General features: G+C 35.9%; 4 protein-coding genes across 6 annotated transcripts; all 4 read right to left on the reverse strand.

The window, feature by feature from the left end:
- Positions 1–659: 659 nt before the first annotated feature.
- Positions 660–4,402, reverse strand: LOC102612817 (GTPase ERA-like, chloroplastic). 2 transcript variants are annotated; one of them, XR_008056503.1, is made up of 10 exons: positions 3,943–4,402; positions 3,724–3,869; positions 3,466–3,606; positions 3,274–3,387; positions 2,939–3,064; positions 2,479–2,577; positions 2,265–2,366; positions 1,780–1,860; positions 1,265–1,406; positions 660–1,190 (listed from the first exon to the last, which is right to left on the reverse strand). XR_008056503.1 is itself a non-coding variant. In XM_006466769.4 (9 exons), the coding sequence occupies exons 1-9, from the start codon at positions 4,286–4,288 to the stop codon at positions 1,104–1,106; spliced, it is 1,242 nt and encodes a 413-aa protein (XP_006466832.1). In that variant the 5' UTR covers positions 4,289–4,396; the 3' UTR covers positions 718–1,103. The 2 variants fall into 2 exon arrangements, 1 of the variants encoding a protein (XP_006466832.1); XM_006466769.4 differs by lacking the exon at positions 1,265–1,406 and having other exon boundaries at positions 718–1,190; positions 3,943–4,396.
- Positions 4,403–5,099: 697 nt separating this feature from the next.
- LOC102612514 (uncharacterized) lies at positions 5,100–9,501 on the reverse strand. The gene is made up of 4 exons (XM_006466768.4): positions 9,153–9,501; positions 7,667–8,529; positions 6,796–7,230; positions 5,100–5,778 (listed from the first exon to the last, which is right to left on the reverse strand). Exons 2-4 carry the CDS (start codon positions 8,523–8,525, stop codon positions 5,597–5,599), a joined length of 1,476 nt encoding a protein of 491 aa, XP_006466831.1. The 5' UTR covers positions 8,526–8,529; positions 9,153–9,501; the 3' UTR covers positions 5,100–5,596.
- Positions 9,502–12,390: 2,889 nt separating this feature from the next.
- Positions 12,391–16,714, reverse strand: LOC102612005 (pentatricopeptide repeat-containing protein At5g66500, mitochondrial). 2 transcript variants are annotated; one of them, XM_052431592.1, is made up of 3 exons: positions 14,050–16,714; positions 13,290–13,457; positions 12,391–12,783 (listed from the first exon to the last, which is right to left on the reverse strand). In XM_052431592.1, the coding sequence occupies exon 1, from the start codon at positions 16,424–16,426 to the stop codon at positions 14,843–14,845; it is 1,584 nt and encodes a 527-aa protein (XP_052287552.1). In that variant the 5' UTR covers positions 16,427–16,714; the 3' UTR covers positions 12,391–12,783; positions 13,290–13,457; positions 14,050–14,842. The 2 variants fall into 2 exon arrangements, with proteins under 2 accessions (XP_052287552.1, XP_006466829.1); XM_006466766.4 differs by lacking the exon at positions 13,290–13,457.
- A 1,936-nt stretch (positions 16,715–18,650) lies between these two features.
- Positions 18,651–25,853, reverse strand: LOC102611526 (auxilin-like protein 1). Its single transcript, XM_006466764.4, has 8 exons — positions 25,203–25,853; positions 21,052–24,445; positions 20,909–20,984; positions 20,678–20,775; positions 20,538–20,603; positions 20,357–20,446; positions 19,622–19,798; positions 18,651–19,095 (listed from the first exon to the last, which is right to left on the reverse strand). Exons 1-8 carry the CDS (start codon positions 25,604–25,606, stop codon positions 19,060–19,062), a joined length of 4,341 nt encoding a protein of 1,446 aa, XP_006466827.1. The 5' UTR covers positions 25,607–25,853; the 3' UTR covers positions 18,651–19,059.
- Between the last annotated feature and the right edge of the window lie 1,567 nt (positions 25,854–27,420).

Here is a 27,420-nt window from a genome sequence, read left to right on the forward strand (position 1 = left end):
TATAATATTTATGTGTGCTTGGTGTAGTTTAGAATTAGACTATGTATACCATTAAATGGAATAGTGACTAATATCTTTTATATATTAATATAATCAAAATTATCTAAAATTAATCTTACACCACAACCTGCAAAAGCGTATTTGCTTCACATAAACTCATATTTTAGAGCTAAAGCTTTAAAATCTTGCATTAGACGTTGAACATAGCAAAAGATAAAAAAAAATATAAAATTGTATAAAATATAATCTATCATAAAATCAATTTTTCTAAATCCAAGCATTGAAAAAAAAAATTGACAAAATCTCCCCTTAATTTTTTTTTTAATATTTAACCTGTTAATAGTTTTTAAATTAGGCAATGATGTCATCAGCAAACATAATAAGAAAATTGGTGGGCCCATTATCTTCAATGCAAGATCGGTGTAAGAAAAAATTTCCGCTAAAAAAACCGAATCCTAGGGTTTGCTGTGACAGAATTTTGCCACGTCTGGGATCAAACTGCTGGGCCCACATATTTTTTTTATAAGTACAGGCAAACGGGCCCAAGTGTCAACTGTACATAGGATCTAATCTAATTTCCAACGAGTGACTTCTCCTGTGAAACTTATGTCACCGACAGTTTAAATGGCGAGATTTGCGGATCAACTTACATGAAGACATGTGGAGTGGCATATGTCTAGTCATTTGATGAACAGGATTACAGGACAAGTTAGAAGATTACGAACACACTCCCGGAGGCCCGGTTACTATATATAAATATAATTCTGGCGTGGGAATAGGATGGGCACCTTGGAGGAGCTTATCCACTCTGCAAATGGGCTTCAAGTTACCCAACATGCCAATGTTACCAGAGCCGTGGGGGAGGCTCTCATGGTCATGGGAGTTTAAAAGACATTAATTGTCCAAGATCACATCATAGATGATATGAATCATCTTTAACAAAACACTAACACAAACAAAATCAATATGGGAGGATTCTATACTAGTCAACAAAATTGAGAGCTATTTCCTCTTTTTGTCATTTTTTTCTACAATGACCGGACCACCTTGACTTACCTAGTGGGAAATGGGTCAATTGTGATGAAACTTCACCATCACACAATTCACAATGCTTGAATTTGCCCCCCATAACCATAGTGCTTCAAAAGTCCTTCGTCTTGCCGCCAATTCTCTTTTACTTTTACTTCAATCTGTTCCGTAAAAGAGTTATAAGTGAACAAAGGAAAATGAATAACAAACAAAAATCTCCCATAATATTGCTTACATTTGATGCAGCAGCTTTGTGATAGGCCACCAATTAGGTACACATATGCACGACGCAAGAAAGGAAGTACCTAGCTGGTAATTACCTTGATTTACGGGCAGTTTTGGGAACATTGTTTTGGTATGGATATGGTAACCAATATCTGCCATAATGGTCATGGAATCTGGGTAATTATGGGTAGGAGTTATTTATGGTAATATGTAGGCAATAAAAAGGGGCACAAGGGAAAGTGTAGGGATATCGAGAATTATTTGTATTGAGACTTGGCTTTGGGAGAGAACCAGGTCTCTTGAACTACCTGGCTGTTAGCTTGTTTCCCTTAATTTCGATAAAACACATATCCCTTTCCTGTCAAATTATCTATTTCCTTTACAACAAAACCGAGGGTCTATCACTTTGTTATTGATACTGATGATAAGAGCGCACCAAATATGATGTGAAAGCCCAATATTATTTTTTCATCAACAGACAAACTCTACAGATTATTATTATTACAGAAGGGTTCAGGTTGGTACCTCAAGGTAGACTTTCTTTTGTAAAAAATCTTCAATGTCAAGCCGAGCAGCTGTTGCCAGTAGTTTTAGAGCTTTCCCCCCCTACAGTGTTTTGCAAACATTCAATGTCACAGAAACCACATCAAATGATATGCTAGAGAGTGGACATGTGCAAGTATATATGCTCCAGACCTCCGGTTACAATCACCGACTACAATTACTTTGAATAACATTTGTAATTTTATCTGCAGAACTGCATATGCTGCCGGCCCTTGAACATGCAGAACTCTTATAGAATGTATTATTTGCCTCATTTTAAAGGGTCTGGATACTAGATCTTTGACTATTGTTAGTGCCTTCTCTTGCCACCCTCTATTTGTGCTGCCTCTTGGGCAGCTCTACCCCCCAAACAAGTCAAGGCCTCTATTTCATCCGACCCGGCCAAGCCAAGGTTCCTTCAGGCATCAAGCAATTAGGAATTCATACAGTTACAAGAATGGACTTACTTTTCCAATGAGAATTATCTTTTGACTGTTTTTCTCCACAACAATCTCCACTTGTATAAAATCTTTGGCAGTTGGCCTAGTTTTGTAACTTACAACATTGACCTGGAGGTTTCACATATTAGAAAACCAAAATTTTCAATCACAGAATGCAAAAGTTCAAAAAGGCATTAAATTCTACAAATATGAGCCAGTGTTGAAATGTTAAGTTACATACTTGACATGCATAAGGAACCTCATTGCGGTATTGCATAAAGATCTTCTCTCTAATAATCTCACCTACAAAGAATCTTTCTGGGTGCTCACTAACAATGTCCTGAAACTCATAAACACAGCAAGTAAAGAGATTCACTGAAGAAGCAACTAATTCCCCACACAGAAAAAAAAGTCATAAGAAAATAAGAACTATTGAATTGATAGTTCGGAAAGGACATAGAAGAAAAAGAAAAGGAGAAAAAAAGAAAGCAAGAAATTCGGTGCAGAGTAATTTTCAAAAATTTTTCCCCATCTCTTCCTAGTGCCATCTCCATCAACTCAACATGGATTCCAAACATTTATTGTGTCTAAATCATCCTACTAATTTCAAACATCAGGTTAATAGCATAAGGCTGATATAAAAGGCTAAGATAGTATCCAAAAATAGTATCCAAAATCTCGAATCTTGGGCTTTGACATACCTTTGGATAATAAGCTGGGCCAAGTGGAAGTTTGGTCAATATCCAATCCCTGATATCTTCCACTCCATGACCATATTTTGCACTCACGGGTATGACCTCATCAACATCTGTAAATTTCTCATACCACTGAAAGGAAAGTGAAGAAAATATAGTTAGAATGTGAAGTGATTGGAATAACATAAATGGAATGTCAGCAGAGGCGGTGGCGTTAGCAAACCATCAAATTTCTTACCACTAAATGAATCAATTGGGGGAAAAAAAATTAAATAAAATTCTCCAAAGCAGATGCATACAACTGTTCCATGGTAATACATAAATCAAAAACAAGTTGTGACCTCAAGCTTTTTAGCAATTTCACCAGGCTTGATCAGATCCTTCTTATTCAGTACCAACAAAATAGGCAATTTATCTTTGTGGTCTCCCACTCCCTCTTCCAAAATTTCATCAATCTAGAAACAGGAAATGATGAATTAAGAAAGGGTGAAAGAAATTATTGAAAAATGAAAAGAGAATACAAGGAAGCATACTCTTTCAGGAGCTTTGCAAGCATCAACGAGAACAACAATACAGTCAGCGTTAATCCCGGCACTGCGGACATTCTTCATCATCATAGAGTCCAACATGTGAATTTTCTTCTCAATTACACCAGGGGTATCATAAAGTATCATCTGCTAGCATAACTACAGTCAGTTAAATCATCCTAACTAGTTTCATAATTGTAATCAAATGAGGTACATTGTTATGAATAAAGAAAAAATAAACATATTAACAAAGAAAAATCAAACCTGATACTCTGGGCCAGAACAGATACCAAGAATACGGTGCCTTGTAGTTTGGGGCTTATTTGTAACAATTGAGAGCTTTTGACCGATCATTTGGTTTGCGAGCGTACTTTTCCCCACATTTGGCTTCCCTAGTACTGCCACATATCCTGCGATTAATTCCATCTGTCAGTTCATATGGCGTTTGCGTCTTAATTGGAAAAGAACAAACAAGAAACTCACCGCTTTTGTGATTTGGATGAGAGGCGTAGTCAAGTTCTTCAATCTCGTAGTCGTCCGGCGAAGCCATATTCCTGTCTGGTTTTTCAGACAGAGATAGAAACGACGAGGCGTCGTCAAATTCCATTTCATCACCATCGTCTAAGTCCATTTCCCGTTGGTTACTCCAAAGCTGCTGTTGCTGTACTTCTTTCTCTGACAATACAAAGCTTTGGTGCTCATTGCTTCTACAAGTGATACTACTACTTCTGCCTTGGAACCCAAATTTAATTTCTCTATATGCTGTTAGTGTGCTGTAATTAGGGAACAGACTGCCAAAAGAAGAGGATATGTGTACACCTAGCTCCATTATCGGAGCTTTGCTTTCATGTCGATTTCATTCGCCTGCTCCAAAGTAACTCTCTCTCTCTCTCTTCGGTTATTCAGTTGCAGCTGTGCCTGACGGATAAAGTTCCTTAATCCGCCGTCGTTTTAATTCCCGCTGCATTAGGCCCCACACTGCTTCCACTAGCTGCTCCACTTGGGCCGGGCTGCTTTTTTTTTTTTTTTGGAGAAAATAAAAGATAATAATAAATTTTCGAAATTACATCCTTAACGAAGATGGCGCGCCAAAGCTTCAGAAAACTGGGAAACAGCTTTCCTCTCTCTCTCTCTCTTCAATTTTTTGTTTTCATTTTTTACTTTTTCTGATTCAATTATTGAACACCACTAACAAATAGTGAAATAAATAACATCAAGCTCTTGCCAATCACACATCAATTCAATGGAAAACCTTGAACACACTATTGAAACTTCGTATTTATGTAACATTACTATATACAAAAATAATAGTGCTATATATCTTAAATTTTTTATTTTAAAAAATTATCTCAAATAATGTAGTATTTGTCAATTGATTGATAAAATAATACAATCAAATCTTATAAAAAATTACCAACAACTTAATTAATGACTTAATTAATGACCCGAAATCAATTTCAAATTTAAGATAAAAAGATTTAGAATAACTGCACGAGACGTGGAAGCATACATATTCACTTTCAGTCAGCTGGCTTAAAAAATAAATCTACAACAATAACCTCAGGACCAACTGACTACAGCACGGATAAACATGTAGCTGTAACTCACACATCCACTACAACAGCTCAAACAAACGAGGGTTCTGCATACAACCATCCTTGTTGAAAAATTTAAAATGTTTTAACAAACTCAAATATGTTATAGATGCATGTAAGCCGCAATACATTCTAATCCTCTTTATCACATGTAAACTACTATTTCAAATCCATCTGCTGCTCGTTGTCCTCTACTGATTGCCCTACTCGAGGCATTTAAGAACAAAAACATCAGGCTTCCATTGGGTGTACAACAACAAACATGAGCTATGATTAATGCGTACAGCAGCTAAATAAAGATATTAATTTGATAACACAGGCTGATTCAATTCAAAAGTCATCACCTCCGGGATAGTCATTCAATGGCACAACTCGAGATAACCCGAATTATTTGATGGTACTATACATCCTCTGGCCTCTGCATCCAGGGAATTGCAACTGATAAACCAACCGATCACTATTCACAAAGTAGCAGCATAAATGGCCGTTTTATTCTTTTATTTCCACGCATGACATCGAACGTTTTTTTCTTCTTTTTTTTTTCATTGTTTAGCTGTATCATCATGCTCAGGTGCCTGGGGGCCACCATTCGAAGTCGATGCTTTTCCTGCAGGGAGGTAAGACCATGCTAATGCTGCAGTGCCAAGGGTAATCGCAGCAGCAATTGAGCCCCAAACCCACCTCTGCCTTTTTTTCCTACTTTGCCTATCCCGCCGTGCCATCTCTATGCATACAAATATTCTACATTAGCAAAATTTGAAATGGCTGAACAACAAATCCAACTAATTATCCTGAATGTCAGTTTGATGGCAGTCATCCAGAGAGAGAGCAGGCCCTAAACTACAGGTTAAAAAATGAGAGTGCTAACAAGCAAGAAAGAAACATCATTTACGCACTGTTTATTTATTTATAGATTTTTAGAAAAAATACTAATTTTCATTTTAACTAACCAAAATTATTCATATCTGAGACCATACTCACCTTCAATATATTTTAAATATTTCTTAGTTTACACTGCATCTGGCAGTCAAAAATTCCAAAATCAAATAACTATTGCAAATGGGATAGCATAGTGCATGCTAGGAATTAACGATTTCAAGAGTTCTCAATTCCAAGAAAGCCAGATACAAGGTCCCAAAAGACTTTGGAAATGCTCCACTATTCTTTATGCAATCTTTGCATCATATAAGGCTTAAAAAGCATGCTACAAGTCCCATTGTTACCCAAAACAGGTAACATAAACATAAGTAAAAGAAGATTTTTCCACTCTCATATCTGACTTTTTCTCTAGTAAAGCAGCTTTTATCTCGGCTGTTCCTTCTCTTTCTTTTCTCTTTTACAAAAGTATCAGCAGTAATTATGCAAATTTCACCAAAAGCAAAATCCAGAATAACAAAGACCCCCAACTCTTTTCTTGCCCTTAACCATTTAATTACTAATCCTGTGAAAATAAAGTGTTGCTTGATCTCAATGCATCAGCAAATCAAGATTTGAGTGATTAACAGACATAAATACTCTCAGAAAAGCAGTATAAATTGCATTTTAGAAGTCATGAGACACACAAAACAAGACAAAAATCAATCCAACAGTAGATCTTCCTTGGCCACAAAGAAGAGACAAGAATGCAATCTAAGCAAAGCATATGACTAAAATAAAAAGGGTATGTCGCAGAAACCTTGAAAAATATTTCAAAAACTAAGCCGGGCAGATAAAGATGTTATTCAATGCACAGAGTTCTCACCTACAGCTTCCTGGTTCCTCTGAGACATTTCCCGATTCATAGCCTCATAATAATGAAGTCGATCACACAACCGCGCAATCTCAAAATTCTTTGCTTCAATCTGAGCTTCCATTTCTGCCTCCATCTCAGCCTTTGCTACACCCCTCCCAACAGATTCAGATACAAACCGCGCAAGATACACTTGCCGACAAAGCTCTTCAGCAGGATCAATATTCGGCTGCTCACCCTCTGCCACCACTGTGGGATCTGCAGGCAGTGTCAGTCCTACATGAGCTAACTGTTGCCTGATCCTCTGCCAATGGCTTCGTATATCATTCAGAGATTCTTCTGTTTGCTTCCGCTTCTCTATCTCCATCAGTAAACTCAATCTTATTTCACGCAGTTCAGCCTCAATATCATAATGTGAGGATTGTGGCCCACTCTCAGAAGATAATTCTGAAGTAACACAAGCATGTCAATACAGTAATATAGTCTAACTATAAAGTTATGCACAGAACTTTGCAGTCACATTCTTCCATCATAAATCTTAAAGATGTCAATAAAACTGCACAGAACTTCCTGGTCTAATTCTTCAAAGTAATGAATACCATTGTCAACATTGGGAGCCCAGGATAAATAATTGTGGCATTATCTTGTTCTTTTTGTAGGCAATCATGATATGTCATAATATTCAATTAAAATGTAAACATGATAGCAATTTTCAGTACAAGAAAATACGTAAGATGCAACAGAAACAAAATTACAAGATTGTCCAGTGCAGCAGCGCCCAAGCTTGGAAAATAAATATATTCATGCAATCAAGTACAGTCAAATAATTTTTTTTTTAAAAAAAAAAAAGCAATAATAAGCAAACAATTAAAAGTCAAAGTACCTTCCCAAGCATCATAGAACTCCCCTGCCATTGGTGTAGCAACCTTTGCAGAGCTTTCTGGCCCAATATTATCTTCTCCATCTGTGTTACTTGTATGACTCATTGAGTCCTGCGGATCAAAGAAATCATCACACTCGGAGTCTCTCTCTGAACTCAATACAACAAGTTTCAGTGCATCATTTTTTCGGGTCAAACCATTGCTCACACTGGCGCTTCCAATTTCCATACTACTGCTATCAGACTCCTCATTACAGCTACCGAACTCACCACTACTAACACCATTAAGATGCTCCTTTCCACTAGAGCCAACATGCAGACCATTCATGCACTCCTTTGCTATAGGAGTTATGGAGACATCAGATGCACACTCCTCTCTACTAGGATCAGGAATGATAAAAGTAACAGCAGCACTCCTAGTTGATTCAAGACACTTTGTTCCTGTGATTTTTGTAGCATCCCCATCGACATCTTTTGTAGTATCCCCATCAACCTCTCCTTCATCCATCCCCTGTTTGCAAGAGGCCACATCAGCCTGAGAGAAACTTTTCAAAAGCCGTGGCCCACGCCGCTTGTGATTGATAATGTAAGGAGAAGGAGGGAATGACGACGGTGAATCAGGAAGTGGAGTCGTCTCTGGAGTGGCATAGAGTGCAGGGGTAATCTGAGGGCGGTTAACTTTCCTCTCCATTTTCCTATCCGCAGCCGCTGAAGCACTATTTCTCCTTTGCAGCTTGGAATTAGGATTAGGACCAGATTTTGATTTAAGAGGAGGTTTTGAATTGGGAACTGGCATGTCGACAGATTTGGAATCTCTAGGTTCTATCAGCCTATCCAAAGCTAGAGCAGTAAAAGTTGGCATGGCTCTGTATCAGCAAAATTACCAAAACAAATTATTAGGGAAGAAATAAGAAAATAGAAAATAAGTAAAATCTCATTCTGGGTGGTATTCTTAACGTAAATAGAACCATACTCAGCAGAAAAAGGTCAAAAAAGCTTTGTGGTTTTACTTTTTCCAGCCGAGTAAATTCTAAGTTCAATAGGAGATTATAATTTTGTGTTCTGCATCATAATTAACATAAACTCGAAAAAATTGAATTTAAAAACAGAAAATCAACAAGTATTTAACCAATACGGAATTTAAAATTCCACCTTGCTTTCACAGCAAAAAATAAAAAATAATAAAATAACAATAAAATCTCATTCATATAGCCAAAACTAATCCTAAACCTCCATCAATTTTTCAGCTGCGGAAAGAATAAATACAGCTAATTCAAATTTTCAGCTGTTGAATAAATACAGCTACTTCAAAAGCTGAGTTGTTTTATCTTTCTTTAATATCTCTATCTAACACAACAAATACAGTTATCGCACTTACACAACCAAACAACACCTAAATTTCAGAAAATGAATTTAAATAATAAAAAAAGGATATTAATAACTTGAAAATTAAGAAAAAGGAACATAAATCAGCGGAGATGAACGTTACCTCAAGCCCGAAGGGAAAAAAGGAAAAAAAAAACAAGCCTAGAAGCGGCTACAGAACATCGAAAGGCATGGAAGGATCAGAGAAGAGTCGGTGAAGTTGTATGACAGATAAAACGGCATAGTATTGGCGCAGACGACTCTATTGATGATGTCGTTTTGTTCAAAATCTCTGACCTTCAAAAGAGTAAGGGAAACGACTCGACCAAGCCTTTATCGCAACGACCGCATCTCTCTCTTCCGCAAATATTTGAGTTTTTGAGTTTGCCTTTTTTTTTAATTTTCTGAATTTAGGAGGGTTGCTGCGCTGCGTGTGTTGTCAGAGCTGTTGTGTCTTGTTTGGGCTTTGTATGTGGGTTGTGTAGTGTTTGGAGATAATTTGGTTTGGCAACAATTTGAAATTTTGAAACGACTCCGTTTGAAGAATCTTCCTAATTGTGGGAAAAAAAATTTTCTTTAATTTCGTCGACAAGTTAAAAAGCCCTGTGTTTAGTCTTCACAAATTACGAATATGGAATCGTGAGTCGGAGGTCAGCACGTGATTGAGGACAGATGGCAGATGCTGCGGTAAACTTAGGCAAAGCGCTTTTTGGTTGCTGTGGACCCCGTGGTAGGGACTAGGGTTTCCAAATGGATGGGAGACCCTCACCCCGACCCGCCAATTATAATACGTCCTTCCTTCCGTCCCTTTTTTTTTTTTTTCTGGTAAAAGTAAAACACGTGACATATTTTTTTGAGAAAAAAAAAAAAAATCGGATTTATTTTAAATTAGAATATTTTTCTTGAATAAACAGACAGACAACCTCATCGTTCTTGGCAGTCACAGGCATAGCTGGTAACCAACAATTTTGGTAATAACGACTCGGTCAAAAAGGGCGAACCCAATATAATCGATTCTTGCGAAGAAAATTTAGTTGTTAGTTGCTGTTGCTCACGTGGTTACGGGGTACGGCCTTTTCTTCCACTGTACAAATATATTAATTATTTTTAAAGAGGAGCTGGCTAACTTACAGATCCAGCTTAGCCAGCTCCTGATTGGATGCATTTGGATGGTTTCTCTCTCTCCTCAGGACACATGTACACTTCTCTTTGGGTGCGTATGTTACAGCTTCTGTAGCATAGCAACCTCCGTGTTTGAAATAAAAAGCTTCCGCATCAAATCAGAAACATCTAGAATGTCATGATATCACGGATATCAAGAAACTTCGCGGTCGCTGCCTTTTTATTATTATTATTTTAATTTTGCACGACTCATTCAATTCATCTGAAGGAGAAGTCGCCGGTTATTTTGCCCACCAAAGAGGAATGGATGTCGATGGGTCAACAAATCAGATCCACGTTAAAATTCTTCTCCCGGGTCTAATACATTACACACTTGCGAGTGGGTGCTACCACAATGTATTTTTGGCCATTATTAGTCATTATCATCAATTCATCACGAGGGTAACTTGTAGATTAAGTAACTAATAACTAATAACTTTTTCACAACTTTTGATGAAAATTCAACGGTTGTGGAAATATAAGGTAATAAAATTATATTATTTCTATAACCGTTGGATTTTTATTAAATGACTGTAGAAAAATTATATATCTTACATAATAATGTAAGGTAACTAAAACCACTTCTTTTATGTAATGTTCGACGTTGTACCAATATTTTTAGGTAATAAAAATATTTATTCATTTATTTTCTATTGGTTAACTAAATTAAATAAAAATTAATTTTATAATAGAGTTGTGTTACACGTCTTAATTTTTTATTTTAAATAAGATAATATAATTAATTTACTTTGAACTTACAAAAATAACACATCACACTTACACTTTATGATATGTCTTTATTCAATTAAATGGAATGAAAAAATCAATGGGTTAGTGAAAGGATTTGTTACAAATAAAAATACATGCATGGAGCGCATTGACTCCTATCATAACTCCATGGTGAAACATGTTAAGGTGAAATATCCTTAAACATGTTAAGGTGAAATATCCTTGCATCCCTCTTTAAAATAAATAAATAAACATGTATTGCCAACACCACTTTAAATTAAAAAATAAGAAAATTATCATTCATATGCCCTTAAATGATACTTATATCAAATGTATTATAACACTTTTAATATGTATCACTTATATACCATAAGTTGACAAAATGTGTATACCGTCTACTAATTCGTTAGATGCCGTTTGCAAGCTCTGACATCATAAGAGTAATATAGTCTTTTAAATTGACATGTCTTCCGATTTATTTGACAAAAAAATGACATGCCGTCCGATTTATTTGATAAAAAATGACATGTCATGCAATTTATCGGTCGATGACGTCATCTATGTAAACCAACGTTTTGAAGATCTATTTCTTCAAGCTCCAACTCGAATTTTTATGGTATAATATGTATAATTGTTAATAATATGTATTGTTAATAATTTTCTATGATATGGACACTTTTTTACAAATAATTGTTAATAATATGTACCATTAATAATTTATAGTTTTTTTATCAAAAAAATATAAAAAAATTGTGTATTGAAAATTTACCTTAATTTTTAAGGTAAATATGTCTTTTTCCTTTAATTTGAGTTTCATGGGTAAAATAATCAATTTATCACAATTCTATTAACTTTTTAACGGCAACTAATGGTTTGATAAACGGTATATATTTTGTCAACTTAGGGTATATGAGTGATACATGTTAAAAATATTCTACTATATTTAATACAAGTGTCATTTAAGGATATACGAGTGATAATTTTCTTAAAAAATAAAAAACCCCTGATTATAAAATTTATTTCACAATACCGGATTTGGTTTTAGAAGCGTAGAAATGTCACGATCTCCAACTCCAAGAATGGGGTGGGGGTGACGCAACATTGCAATCAAACAAGAGCAAGCAAATAAAAATGATAAGACAAAGACAATTGGGAATCTCCTTTTTATATTGATACCCCATTTGAAATTCTAAGGTGGGAAAAGAAATTAGAAGGGCCTGGATCTCCAATATCTCTCTAGCAGAGCCACTTACTATTAGGTTGCACAATGTTTTTGTCAGTACTCAGTACCTCTTCGGAGTTCTAAAATATATAATGAAAAAGAAAAAAATTCAAAGAGGGTCCACTGAAATCATCCAGGATTGTTAGTTATTTTCGTTTTCGTGGTTATTGCTTATTAGCTAGCAACTGAAACAAATATGATCTGTAGTTCTTACTTCGACTGATAATGATTATCGAAGCAGTCTTCTGAATATTTGAGATTGTAATCAATATCTTTATCATAAGATAAGATAGAATGGTAGTAGTATTACAAGAAGTCAAGAAGATGCAAAACAATTCGTATACAATTGAAAAGAATGACCGGCGTGTTTAAATGAGCATCCCTGGAAAATTCTGGTTTAGCTGTTATTTTCTTCTCACGGCGGCTGTCAAAAAGACTTGTACATCTTTTTGGAAGGCTTCGTCGGAACCCTGAGTGCCAATTTTATTTAACCAAATACTTGAGCTGGCACTCTCTGCAACTTCACCTCCAAAAAGACTAAGAGTGGCAGATTCACCAGCTAACCGTTGATACGCGCGTCTGCTTCTGCTTCTGCTTGTACTCAAAGCTCTAAGCATGGTTTGATTAAGAAGAGATGCCCAGCCTGCAAGACAAGTTGGATTCACATTGCACATATGTAAAAAGCAGAAATACTGTGGATGAATGACAAGAATCTATTACCAATGGAGAAATTTAATTTAATTTGGCCCAGTCTTTTTTTTTTATACAATGCTCTGGCCACCCAGAGACAGCATGTTACAACAAGGGCTTTGTATCCTCAGATCAAGGCCTCAAAGAGCATAGTAAGAATTGAGAAAGAAGACCGCGCATGACTTATAAGTTTGACCATACATACACTTACTATGTTGGACTCACCCATCAATCCTCTCCCTCTTCTATTCAACAAATACATGTCCATCTATCCACTGTCCTATCACCTACGATGGATCATGGAAGTTGGTTTAGCAGTCTTGGTTTGTCATGATCTCACCACAGGGTTCCAAAAATTTTGGTTTATAAAAAAACTTGTGGTGCATTCTGCATTTCCAACTATGAGAGGGACTAAATATAAAATTCCACTTAGAATTCACAAAAGATTGTAAGACAAACCATTCAATAGCACTTGGATGACAACAAAATCCAAGTTTTGATTTTGTTTCATACTTTACTTTCTTTTCTTGGAAGCTGCTAGCCTGCTACAATATCGTCCTCCCAAAATTATTTTTGTACTCAAGTAGTTGTCTAAGGATTTCCTGACACGGTTCTGATCACGTTTCACTGTTCTTACATGATGTGTTAGTTACTGAATGAATGAAAATTTAAGAGACATAAGCATTAGGCTTTGATGTATGCATTGAAGTAGCTCTTTAATAATTGTGGAATATATATCCAATGTTTGACTTTCTAATTTCTATACAATAACCCGAAAATAATATGCAAGCTACAAACTTTATCACAAAAAACACCAGTAACCAAACCTATGGAGAAACTATTCCAAGAGGCAATTGCTGACAAAGAACTGGAAGATCAAAACAAACATAGCATTGCTGACTTCTGATAGATCCCGTGCATTCATTTCACACTATTTATTCATTGAGATAGAGTTTAAAACATTTTGAAGGACACATAGAAAACACGTGAAAATAACATCAAATTAACAAAAGAGTTATAAATATAATATTAAGTTGATTTCACACAAATGAACAATCAGTCATTAACACAATCCCAAAGCTTTACACACCACTTGAGCAAAAATTTCCATTGAAGATATATTGACACAAGCTAATTTATGCATAGGACAAATTAGCTTGTTTTAAATGATCACAGATGCAACTAAAATTAGTCAAAAGGATTTTTATTTGATGTATACCTCAGGACACTTCCTCCAAGGACCTTGAAGCATGCATCCCTTTGTCTTTTATTGTCAAATTTCTTCGAATAAACTCCTCCGGAAAGATAAATGGCAAGCTCAAATTCTTATTGAGCAATGACAGGAAAATCTTGAAGTTGCTTGGTGACCTCCAATTAACTGAAAACGAGCATCATCGGATGACTAGGTCAAATTCAATGCCAACTATTTTGACATCTCGCTATCTTATATTCCTAAATCTCTGCATATATCTGTCTATGAAATTTAGTGATTGATTTCTGGGTCTTAATTTGGCGGCTTGTACTTATATCTCCTTGCTTCAACAAGACACAAAAGCTGAATACGTTTGGCGATGCCTATTGCGTATTTACAATAAGGAGAAATCTGGAACCTTATACACTTTAAAGACATGAGAAACAGCAGTTGGCAGCAGTTCAGAATAGTAACAACCAAATGATACCAGTTGATTTGCTGAAGGACTAAAACAAACCCAGAAGAAACGAATTTCACCAATCTTTTTGTTGATTCAGACAGAATCGGTGCTCTCATTGCATAATAAACAAAACATATAAGCTGCCGAACTCTTCTACCTGAAAGGAAATGTCGAGATACTATTTAAAGGTCCACAAAACTGTCCTGTCATGCTTGACCAAACAAATTTACAAAGCATGCTCCCAGAACTACATAATAGAACTGGATTACTTGATATGCCTTCAAAGCAGCACATAAACAAAGTTACAAAGAAATGTTGACCTATTGACTGCATTTTCCCAAACTGAGTTTACAGGCATTTTCATGTCAGTTTTGCAACAGTGACCCAGCTACTCCCTATTTCTTTAGCTAGTCCTTTCTTCCTCATAATGCTTCTCAAGTTGTCTACAGAATCCCACTTTCCAACGGCCGCATAAAAATTTGAAAGCAGCACGTAATTACCAGGTTTATCTGGCTCTAATTCTAAGAGCTGCTTTGCTGCAAACTCACCCCTTTTGACATCTAGATTAAGATTACAAGCTTTTACAAGCGTGGCCCATACAGCAGCTGTAGTCTTTGTACCATTCTTAACCATATCATTAAACAGACACCACACTTCTTCTATCTGACCAGCCCGGCCTAAGGTATCAATGAAACAGGCATAATGTTCTGGCCCTGGATCCAAACCATATTTCTCTCTCATTGAATTAAAACAAGCTCTGCCTTCTTCCACCAATCCTGAATGTGCACAAGCCGATAAAACAGCAAGAAATGTGACAGAATTGGGCAAGACCCCACTTCCTTCCTCGCCCAACTTCTTAAACAGCTCAAGAGCTCCAAGCCCATGCCCATGACTTCCATATGCAGCAATCATACTAGTCCAAGAAACAACATCTTTCTGAAAAACTCCGTCAAACAACGACCGAGCATTCAAAAGCTTACCACATTTAGCATACATATCTAGCATTACATTGCACATCTGGGTCTCATAAATAAAGCCAAAACGTAATGCCACACAATGAATCTGCTTTCCAATCCACAAATTGGAATTCTCAGAACAAGCAGCAAGAGCACTAGTGAGTGCAACCACATTTGGCCTCATTGTACTCATAATAGAAAAAGCTTCTTTATACTTCTTATTCTGAACACACCCAGAAATTAAAGAATTTTTCATAACGGGATCAACTCTACCATTGAAACCATTAAAAACATTCATGGCCTCACTAATGCACCCTACAGCTGAGTAAAAATCAATAAGGGCAGTACTCAAAAATACCAAATCACGTCCCAAAACAACAACCAAACCATGTACTTGCTTGCCTAGTCGAAATGCCTTCAACAGGGCACAAGCTTTAAGTACAGAAGATAAGGTAAACTCACTAAACTCAACCCTTTCTCTAGTCATTGCCTGAAAAACACCAAATGCTTCCTTAGCAAGGCCGTGTCTTAAAAAGCTTGAAAGTAAAGCGTTCCAAGTGACAACATCCTTAAACTCAATCTCTTTAAAAGCCTCAACTGATTCGCCCAAGAGCCCATACTTGGAATACATGTCCATTAACGCCGTTTTGACTACAGGTTCTGAATCTGTACCACCTTTTATCATTAAGGCGTGGACTTGTTTGCCACGTTCTGGGGCAGGCAAAGCAGAGCAGGCACCCAGAACAGGTGTGAAAGTGTAAGCAGTGAGGTTCAAGCACGTAGAGTGCATGTAACAGAAGAGAGCCCAAGTGGCAGGAAAGTTGCGGCTGCGTGTGTATGAGAACAGTTGGGAGTTAAGGGAGGAGAGGTCTCCGTGAGAAATTTCGTCGAACACCTGGTGAGTGTAAACATAGCGTTTCGGTAGAGCGTCGGCAATTGAAATACAGGTTTTGGCGGGGAAGTTTGTCATGCGAATGAAACTTAACATGACGTGGAAATTTAGTAGGCACGCGCCTTATTTGGTTCGTATAAATTCTGTGGTGGTGGCGATACGGGGGTTTTCAATTATGTTATTTATTTTTGTACAAAAACATATTATTATATATTTGGGTTAGGTGTCATGTAAGCTCTGAAGACATGAGTTAACGCTGAGGCAACATTGGGCTTAATTCTGAACTAAGTCCTAATAAAAGGAAGTAAATGTTTGGATTGGACCGTGAGTCATATGGATTTCTCGAACCTCATCAAAATTATCTGAATTCACATTTCTTTTAGCACTCACCTCTCACTTGATTAGGCAGAAATCCCTACAGGAAAGAGAGATGTTATTTGGAAAGGGTATAAAAATAATTTTATATCTAATTTTTTATTCAAAAAAGATAAGAGGATAATTTTTTTTTTTTTATCAAATTTCTTTTTCAGGGGAGGGACGAGAATGAGCTATAATCCCCAACCCCTCCCCAATTCCCCATTTTAAGTTCATTTTTTAGAATCGATAATGAATAATAAAATATAAATTTTAAATTATAAAATATTAAATAGTAGCATAAATAAAAAACGTCAAAATATTTTAAAAAATATATTATGAAACTTTCAAGTTTAGTTAACCAATTGCAGTCTTGAATTGTTATTCCATCAGATCTTATTCAAAATGCTTTGACCCAAAATTTTCTTTTAAACTTGGGAAATTATATTTGCACCACTTTTTTTTTTTTTTTTTGGTCATATGTACATTTAACCACCACAAAATTTTGACATGTACATTACATTACCTTTGTTTCTAAACTTATATCAATCAACAACTTTTACACTAAAAACAACCATTTTACCCCTAAATGAATTAAAAAACTATTTTATTCTACAAAATTTTAAAAAATAAGAAATTATAATCGTAAGAATACCCCAAAATTCAATAAAACAAATAAATCTCCAAATCTAATATCATAATTTTTAAATTAAATTATCATTATAAAAATAACATCTTTTAATTATATTTTTATTTAATTTTTATAATTAAATTAAGTATAAAGAAGTTTATAAAAATTAACATGAAGAGAAAAACTACCTATAATTATTGTAAACTTCCCTATACAAATTAAATAAAATTATAATTACAAAAAATCAATATCATAATTTTTAAATGAAATTATATTTATAAAAAAATAACATACTGAATTTAAGATTTATTTATTTTATTAAACTTAGGGGTATTTTTATTATTATAATTTTTTTATTTTTCAAAATTTTGTAGAATAAAATTATCATTTAATTCATTTAAGAATAAAATGATCATTTTTCAATGTAAAAGTAGTTGATTGATGCAAATTTAAAAATAAAGATAGTGTAGAGTACATATTACAATTTTGTGATGGTTTGATGTATATATGACAAAAGAAAGATAATGCACAAATAATTTTCCTTTAAATTTTTATCTAATAAAACAAAAACTAAAGCAAAAGCTAAAGCCAAAACTACAACATCCAAAAATTTCTAAGATATATTGTAAAATTTTATTTTTATTTAAATTTTTATTTTAATACGATTAAATTAAATTTAAAAACTAACAACATATAAATTATTCGAAGAAGAAACGAAAATCCCCTTACCTTAAAACAATTCTAATCGGGATGAGGATTGAAACGATGGGCACTGAGATGTCAGTCCCTCCTCTCCTCTCCCCACTACCATCCCTACACTTGATTATCTATCAGATTTAGAGATTCTAGTGATTATCCTTAATTTATTAACACGTACTCATTTACTTGGCGTCTACACAATGTGGAACTTTTACAACTAAGAAGATGAACAGCCTCTCTCTAGTGTCATCGTATTGATTTAGAAGCATTACCATATCAATGACTATTCTTGGATGAGCATGGACAAAAATTATAGTGAACAGTTTCTCTCTACTATTTTTCTCTCGGAAGAATATTAAAAAGAAAAAGAATAACGAATGCAAGAAAAAGCAGTTAATAAATAGACAACGTTGTATCGTACTCATCATTAGGCCCATTTACCGCACGCAATCTCGATCATCATCCGTTAAGCTTTTTCATAATCATTACCCAAAAAAATAATAAAAAATTTAAAAATTAACAAATCATCATATCGTAAACTCTCATCATTATCACCATCTTGTCCCCATAAAGAAGAAAGGGGGAAACCATTGTGGACAGCTAGCTAACTTTGATCCACTAAAGTACATTGCTTCCTTCTGAAGAAAATTCAAATCCGCTTACTTTGATGATCTTTTGAAGCTGTTTACATTCGAGTTAAATATATTTTGGTTCTTAAAATGGACTATCTTAGTCTCAGCAGACAAAAGTTTCAAATTAAAGCCTTTACTTTTTTTTCTTCAGCTACAATGGGGGGATTTAGGCTTCAGCCATACTATATATAGCAAAATAAATATTGGGACTTGCATATTCCCAAGAGACGGCTACTTTTCTCTAGCTAATATTTGCTTCACGCCTACTGCTCTGCTTTGAGCTAAAAATTAGATTTTAGGAACTACTTCGATGACTAAAACTATCAAATGGGCATGAAAGATAATTACTTACAAGCACCATCAATTTACAAAATGGGGTTAACTATGCATTCAGCATACATACTAAGTTCTGGCTACCGCTCTTCTGAGTTGAATTTGTTCCATGCTTCCTGAAAATCATCAATTAACAGAAACTTTAGTTGATGACAGAATGTTTCTGTTAAAAGCAAATTGTTCATAAGATGACATTAATAGAAGCATTCGTTCCTAGAAAATTAACAAGACAAGTAGGGGAATGTCAAAATCCTACCGGATAGATGATATTAGGATGTTCTAAGGCATGGTTAAAGTAAATGGATCCATAACTACCAAAAAAATTTTCAACAGACTACAGATGACCATATTATTGATCACAATGAGGTGAATGTAACCTTAAGGGCAAATGTGAAGCAAATGAGAGCTCCTAATCGTCAGAATAACAGGTTGTACAGATACAACCTCCCTAGATATACTGAAACTTTTCTGTAAAATATTTATCTCTGTTACAACATTTTCAATATTGCGTTACCAAAATCAGGTGCATAGCAGATATTTTCCAGTGATTCAGAATATCATTATAATTATTATGTGCAAATATAAAGCCCCATCACTTCTCATGCATTATTAATGATATCTGCATGAAAGCAAAAGAGATACCTTAAGGAGATCAAACACTTTCTCACAAATATATTTCTGCTGGATACTTGCACCTCTTTGTTGTAATTTGTCAGGATGAACACAAAGAGTGGCTTTCCTGTAAGCTTTCTTAACAGCAGCAGAGGTTATTACCTCTGTTAATGGAATTGGATGCCAACCACTATCAGGCCCAAGTATCTGCCAATACATAAAATTTGGTTCAGGAGGTAAATACTAATGTTAATTGATTTTATAAAAGCCGAATAAAAGTGTTTGGCCATCTATGTTTGATATAATCTAAAGATTAGAAAAGGAGGTCTAGGATTAATATACTTATTTCCATTTCAAATGCACCATGTATTCTACAAACACAAATATAAAAAGAGCATTGTCATCATTTTCAATACTATCAACATTTTTGGCCCAGGCATTCAGCAAATTAAACAAACTTGTCAACAGAAAAGCAAAGATGTAAACTTTCAATGTGCAGAACACCATTAACGATCAATCAATCCAGACTCAGCATCCAATAGAAATTAATGAAGTTCAGGATGTTCACCCATCCACTCCACTGATGGTCCTCTGCATACCAACCCTCATCAATTTAACTCACAAAAGCACACTTTTGTCATTACATTCTTACAGACTTCAAATGTAAGTACATTCATCTAATAATTGAAACAATTTTAACATGCATTTCATATGTTAAATAACACTACAGCATACGTTTATAGGAATTGGGAAAGTAACACATACATATTGCAATGTTGAAAGCAAAGCACGTAGGTTGCCTTCTTTTCCACTTGACCACCTCTTGACATCAGCATCTAGTGTTTCAGCTAATCTCTGCAAACAGAAATAGATCCAAGAAATAAGCAGAGAAAGCAATGAATATATGAAGTCAAAGAAATCCTTTTCAGAGGAGCAAAGATTTTACATTTCTTTCAGCTTGCTCTCTTTGGGCAAGAAGATCACGCATATTCTTCTCTGCAAGAGCGTTTGCCTGCAAAACTCCAAGAGGTTATTTTGTTGGAAATAAGCAGACTGTTTACAGGAAAAATAAAACAGAAGTCATACCGCCCGTTCCGCTGTTCGCCGATGCCTCTCTAGTCTAGCCTTACATCTCTGAGCTGATTCACCTTCAATTCCATCAGATCTCTCAGCATTAATTGAAGCTTCAGGCAGAAAAGACACGTTTTAGAATGACTGAGCACAAGTCAGTCAAAACATTGGAAATACAATTTTGCTTTCATTCATATATACATAGTTTAACCAAAAACCACCACCCACAGCTTCAAAATTACATACCAACATAACCCGAGGAATATGGATATCTTGAACTGCTGAAGGAGCTGGCACTCTGACTCTTCTGATCCTGTAGGTCCTGCAGTTACAATTTGTTAAAGTCCTGCCATAGCCGTGCAAGTCATAAAAATAGCAAGTATACTCACAGAAGATGAAGAGCTTGGTCTCACTGCACTATTTCTGGAAGAGGCAGAAAATTTCTCTGAAAATATTCTGTCTACCCGTTCTCTCGCATCAAAAGCACCTCTTTCAGCCATTGCTTTTTCCGCAGCACGCTCTCGAGCCTCTGCAGTTGCTCTCTCAACAGCAGCACGCTCTGCCCTGAGTCTGGCCTCCATAGATGTTTTCTCAGCTAATGACTTCTCCTTAGCCTCAGCACAAGCCTTCTCCAGTCTTTCCCGTGCCTCTGCCAGTGCTCTTTGTCGAAATTCAGCAGTTGCTCTCTCCACAGCAGCTCTTTCTGCCCTCTCACGGGCTTCAGCAAAGGCCCTTTCACGAGCTTCAAGAGTAGCTATGTCAACAGCCATCCTATCCTTTTCCCTTTCCCTCTCCCTCTCCCTCTCTTCTTCGATCCTCCTAAGACGTTCAATTTCTAGCTCTCTTTGCCTTTTCACCCTTTCAGCATCTTTATCTTTTGATGTAAGTGTCACACTCACATTCTTCTCTCTTCTTTCCAAACTCTCACTTGCATTTGCCGACTGAGCAGTTTTCTGAATACTTCCTTTCCTGCCCAGCATCGACTGCTGAGCAGCTTCCATTTTCCTACCATTTTGAGCAGATTCTTTCACCAGTTGAGTTGGCATGAATTTGTCCTGGTCTAATTTCTGATTCAAGCCAACATCAACTTGGGTCTGCTTGATGTTATTTTCTCTCTCCCCCCACTCATTAGCAAACTTCTTCTCTTGATTTTTGGTACTGGCATCTGGCTGGAGGCCACTCGTAGTTTTCTCCTGTCCAGTGCCTGTTCCAGACTCATCCATTGTTTGTGCACAGTGGTCTTCACAAAACGGCTCTGCAACATCTTTCATTTCAAGTTTGCATTCTTCTTGTTTTAAGTTGCCTTGGGCCAAGCCAAATACTTCAAATTTTCTGTCATCCAACACATTTGTGGTTTCGACTGCCTCTCCTTCAAGTTCACTGTCACTGTTCCCAATCTGTATCTCTACATTTCCTTCATCAGCAAAGGCCCCTTGAGTTACCTCTTCTTTTTCAGTGTTTACCTCCTGCTGACTAGCTAATCGAGTCACTCGAAGGTTCACATTATCATCCAGCATACATGCCTTGCCTGATGCCATATCCTTCCCCTTCTTGAACAACTGAGGTCCTTCAGCCATTTTCAGCTTCTTCCCATATTCATCCCATTGGTTTTTCTCATGTGCTTTGTTTAGCTCCTTCAAATCTTTAGCCTCACCGGCATCTTTAAAACTCTTCTCAGTTTCTACCCTAGCCTCTTGTGAGAAGTTAGTACTTGCTTCCTTCTCAAGTGCTTCTCTGAATCTCATTTCATTTTCTTCTCTTCTTCCATGAGCCTCATATAATGTTTCGAAATTATCTACTTGCTCACACACCTGCCCTAGGCTTTTCCGAGTCTCTTCATTTTCATGCGCCCCTGTAAGTTTTTTCCCAATCTCTTCTATATCTTGCTCCACTTGAAGTCTCCTCTCAGTTTCCTCTCTTTCGAAAGTCTCCTTTGCATTCGCTTCCTGTTCTAAAGCCTTTCTCAGTCTCTTCTCAGCATCTCCCTGCTCACAAGCCTCTTTTAGCGTCTTCTCGCTCTCTACCTGCTCAAGAGCCTCTTTTACTTTCCTCATGTTTTCCTCTCTTTCGTTAGCCTCCACCAAGTTAATATCTTCCTGCTCAGAATCCTCCATTAACACCTTCTCATTGTCTTCTTGGTCAAGAGCCTTCTTCACCTTTTTCTCATCCTCTATCTGCTCACCAGCCTCCCTTAGTCTTCTTCCATTGGCAGCCGTATCGCAAGGCTCCTCGAATCTTGTCTCATTTCCCATACTTCTATTAGTCTCTCTCAGTGGCTGTTCAATCCCCCGATGCTTCATGACTCTCTGACCTTCAAATTTGCTTTCCTTGCAGTAATCCTTTACCAGGTTTTCATGCTTTTCTGGTACGTCAGCTCCAGTTGGTTTCTTCTCATTCTCTGCAGCGTGTTGGACCATTATGAAATTCTTCTCCTCCACTACCTGGTCACAAACTTCTTTAGCCACTTTGACCTGCTTCTCGTGCCCTTTATGCTTACGTGTTGCTTTTGCTGCCCCAGACCTCCTATTGCTTTCTGTCAGCTCACAAGCTTCTTTTGCAACAAGTTTTTTCTCATTTTCTTCCAGTTCAAAATCTTCACTTTTTGTTACCATTGTCCGACCATTCACTCGGTGATGTTCCATTGCTTCCTTTTCAGTCTTCTGCCTGCAATCCTGAACTTTTGCGTCCAGCTCTAAACCCTCATCATAGTTTGCCTGCTCAAAAGTGGATCCATCTGTTTTGACCAATTCAAAAAATTCTGAAGCTTCTTTCCACTCACCAGCTCCGACAATTTTACCAGATCGTCCATGTTTCTCTGCCAATGTTCTATCCATGGTGAAGAACTCTTCCACCTGTAGTGTATCTGGAACTGCCTTTGTTGTCTTTACATCTCTTTGTCTTTCCTCCCTGACAGAAAATGTCATTCCATTTGCTTGTCTTTCACAAGTGCCACGCACTTTGTCCCTTTTTATGCTTCTGGAACCTTCAACAGTACCAAACATCCTTCCTTCCTTATCCTTATCCTTCCTGTCATGCTTACAGCTTTGAACACCTTCCCTCTTCTTCTCTAGCAATTCTTTTGCAGCTTTTAGTTTTGCTTCAGCTTTTTCCATTACTTCTTTCATAGCAGCAGCAGAGGCGGCAGCAGATGAACTCGTATCAACCTCCACATCATAAACAGGTGGAGAAGTATCATCATTGATCCCTTCAGATGCAGTAGTTTTACAGGTTTCAAATATTTTACCAGAATCACCCATTTTGACACCTAATGGAGGTGCAGGTCTACAGGGAGGTGGGACTTCCGAGGGCTGCGTTCTAAGACTTATCTCAGAAACAGTTACAAATGCCTCATTAGGAAGAGAACTATTCCTGCCAAATGCTTTTTGAGGTTTAAGGCCACTTGCAAATGCTTCTTCAGCAGAACTACTAGCAAAGGGTTGAGACAGGCTTTTTTTGAGATTCTTTTCTCTCATCATTCCCCCACCAAAATCCATATGAAGATCGCTATCATCAGTCACCTCCAGAGGCGGATTCTCACAGTAAGCCTTTCCCAAGGGTGTGGCTTTGTTAACTAGAAATGTATATCCAGGAACAGCGTGTATCTGAGTTACATGGGTAATTCCATTTGGCATCTCATCGTCACTTCTCTGATTAGCTTTATGATAAGATATGTTGAATTCCCTGCTGCCATCAATTGATTCGTAAGAATCTCTATTGGACAAACATTGATTCTTTCCAGACTGATCTGACTCTTCTGACAGAGAATCAGTTTCTGCCGGGGTCCTACAAATGTGGAACAAATACTATCAATGCTGCTGCCCCAAGAGGTATAAAATCAATTAATATGCATTCTTTCTAACTTGAATTAAAAAGACAGCATCCACGCAACAAATACAGATGCCAAGTAAATTAAAAAAGCCAATAATTGCTTCAAAGTCCTTGAACTAAAGGTCATATTCACATACACTAGCACCGCCTAGACAAAGCATAAATTTGTGATAGAAAACCAAGTGATCCTATATTTCTACCCTTTCTGTTGGAGAAAACCTGATCATTTCAGTCAAAAAATAAAAAATAAAAAAAAATTCCCAAACTGGCCCAATTTTCCTAACATAAGAAACCACGCATGTGGTTGTAGCAGATTCTGTGATCCAGGAGAGCTTAAAATTTACTCAAACTGAAATACTGTAAAAAAACAAGCTGCGTTACAGGCAAGAAGCAGCCAACTCAGCTCAAAATGTCACTCCTTTGTTTCCTGACTCACAAATAAAAACCACCACATATAATTTATGCAAGACTTTTAAAAAATAAATAAAACTTGTATTATCATTCTCAGAGACATAAACACTTCTACAAGTTCATGCATTAGGCCGCTCATTAACTATCAATCTATCCTACAAATAAAACAAATTAAATAACTAAAGAAATATTTTTTTTTTTTAAAGAAAAATGTCTTCATTTCGGTAAACCAAAGAAAAAAAAAAGGCTATTTTTTAATAGAATAGAATAAAATAAAATAAATGAAATAAATAAAATGTACCAAGCTTCATCACTGGAGTCAACATCACCACCACTAAAACCTTTAGATTGGTCCATCATCAAGTCGTGGAACGAAACAGCAGAATCAAGAGCGTTGAAACCGCCGAACACTTCATCGTAGTCAAAGCCGGAGCTCTGAACGTCAAAGAAGACGTCGTCGTTGTCGACCAACGGAAGATCAAGGACCGGAATGGAAGAGGCTCGCGGAGCGTGAAAGCCGCCGAAGATTTCGGTGTAGTCCTCCGGTCTCGGCGCAAGTGTAGGGGCAGCGAACTTTGGCGGGCCTCCGAAGACGTCGTCGTAAGTGGTTCTGGTCATGAAGGTGGTCCCATTGCATGATTTTTTTGAAAATGAAGTCGAGGTCGAGGACTTGTTTGGTGGCCGAGAATGTGAGAGGTTTTCCATGAAAGTGAGAGATTCTAGGGTTCGTTTTGTTTATGTTTTTTTTTTTCCTCCTCGTTTTAAGCTTTGATTGTTGTTCTCTTTATGTTTTGTAATTTGCAATCCCTCTGTCTCTCTCTCTTCCTGTCTGCCGGGCTCTGCAGAATCAGAAGCAGAACGACGAAAAAGTGAAACAAACAAAATTAGAAGAAAAAAGAATTAACCAAAACAAATTTGTGAAATGACGACTAAGGACTTGCATTATTGAATGAAATAATAAAGCATTTAGTGTTTTTCCTGGATGTCATTTTAATTTCGAATGATAGATTTGAATAGTAGTGCAGAAATGATTGAATTTTTATATAAGGGGCAAACAATTTATTAAATATAATATTCTTCAAAAAATTAGATTCCCGTGTGTTTTTTTGCGTTAACATTAATTAAATTTGTAATTTTGTTTACTGATATACTACTACGAAGACTCGTTAATCGAAGAAAAAGAGAAATCATTTTAATTTTTCTGAAAAAAATAGGAATGAAGGGCGCAGGGCGTTGGCCGGTGAGAACGCGGGAACGAGTGTGGTTGGTGGGACTTTCGGGGGGACAAAATCGGGAAATTGGGAATTTTGAAGGAATTTGTTGGGTTCTTACACTTGTTAGTTATTACATTTACATATCACATTACATAGAAGATGGTTTTATCCATTGTAATCAAGTGGGACCCCAGCAGTGACTCTGACGCTCACTACTTACTCTTGCAATACTGTAACGGTAAAATTCTATAATTAATTATGGGTAAAAACTCATTTAATTTCTATATTTTAAAATTAGTATCTATTTATTCTTTATATTTTTTAAAATGTCTCCAAAAATTTCTGTCATTAAAATATTGATATCCTTACCGTTACTTTTTATTTATTTTAACTTACTTTTACAATATTATCCTTTTATAATAATTTTTTTGTTTAGACAATAAAAAGAAAATAATTAAATTATTAATTTAACCCTAAAGAAAATGAAAATTTTATATTAATTTTAAATTATCAAAAATTATATGCAAACTATCAAGTGTGCAAATGATGCTTGCAAAAAAATTAATATAATTTTTTTAGGGTTAAATTACTAATTTAATTATTTTATTATTATTAATGTCCAAACAAAAAAATTATTATAAAAGGGTAGTATTGTAAAAGTAAATCAAAAGAAATAAAAAGTAACGGTAGGGGTATCAATACTTTAACAGCAACGATGTTTCGAGATATTTTAAAAAATACAAGAACTAAATAAATAATAATCTTAAAATATAGGGACTAAATAAACTTTTACCCATTAATTATTAATGAAATTTTAATTTCTTTCCATTCTTTATTGATGCCCCCACACTGCATGCTTGCAAAAGCAAAGATAGAATTAAAAAAAAAAATTAATGTTAATTTCCAAGTCTTAAACGTAACCGTACATCCAATTATGTTTTGCATGATAAACATAACTGTACATCCTTTTTTTTTTAATTCCAATATTAATTTATTTACTCCCGATTTTACCGGTGGATCCTTGTCTATTTCGATCCGATCCGGTTTGATACTCAATGGATGCACCCCGGTTCAACTAACATTAAAATATTATCACGCTGTAAAAGTAAAATAAAATAATATATTTACAATAGTAATAAATATCACTAAATAAAGTTCTTGTTCTTGAAAATGTACTAACTTAGTTAAATTGGTAGTTATGCTATTGAAATAGCAAACGATCATTTAATTTGGCAATGGAAAATAAATGGGTATTACGTATTATTAATGTTGAAAAGCATATTTAAACTAACAACAGTATAAGGA

The sequence above is a fragment of the Citrus sinensis genome, chromosome 7 (genome assembly GCF_022201045.2).
Source record: "Citrus sinensis cultivar Valencia sweet orange chromosome 7, DVS_A1.0, whole genome shotgun sequence".
NCBI classification, from domain to species: domain Eukaryota; kingdom Viridiplantae; phylum Streptophyta; class Magnoliopsida; order Sapindales; family Rutaceae; genus Citrus; species Citrus sinensis.

Excerpts from the sequence above, each read along its gene's own strand:
- LOC102612817 (XM_006466769.4), bottom strand. The coding sequence starts at position 4,288 with ATGGAGCTAGGTGTACACATATCCTCTTCTTTTGGCAGTCTGTTCCCT. Across the intron at positions 3,870-3,942 it reads TCATCCAAATCACAAAAGCG|GATATGTGGCAGTACTAGGG; the intron begins GTGAGTTTCTTG and ends AATTAATCGCAG. Across the intron at positions 3,388-3,465 it reads CTTGCAAAGCTCCTGAAAGA|ATTGATGAAATTTTGGAAGA; the intron begins GTATGCTTCCTT and ends TCCTGTTTCTAG.
- LOC102612514 (XM_006466768.4), bottom strand. The coding sequence starts at position 8,525 with ATGCCAACTTTTACTGCTCTAGCTTTGGATAGGCTGATAGAACCTAGA. Across the intron at positions 7,231-7,666 it reads GTTCTATGATGCTTGGGAAG|AATTATCTTCTGAGAGTGGG; the intron begins GTACTTTGACTT and ends GTGTTACTTCAG. Across the intron at positions 5,779-6,795 it reads GAGGAACCAGGAAGCTGTAG|AGATGGCACGGCGGGATAGG; the intron begins GTGAGAACTCTG and ends TTGTATGCATAG.
- LOC102612005 (XM_006466766.4), bottom strand. The coding sequence starts at position 16,426 with ATGTTAAGTTTCATTCGCATGACAAACTTCCCCGCCAAAACCTGTATT.
- LOC102611526 (XM_006466764.4), bottom strand. The coding sequence starts at position 25,606 with ATGGAAAACCTCTCACATTCTCGGCCACCAAACAAGTCCTCGACCTCG. Across the intron at positions 20,985-21,051 it reads GACCAAGCTCTTCATCTTCT|GACCTACAGGATCAGAAGAG; the intron begins GTGAGTATACTT and ends TTGTAACTGCAG. Across the intron at positions 20,776-20,908 it reads ATATTCCTCGGGTTATGTTG|CTTCAATTAATGCTGAGAGA; the intron begins GTATGTAATTTT and ends TTCTGCCTGAAG.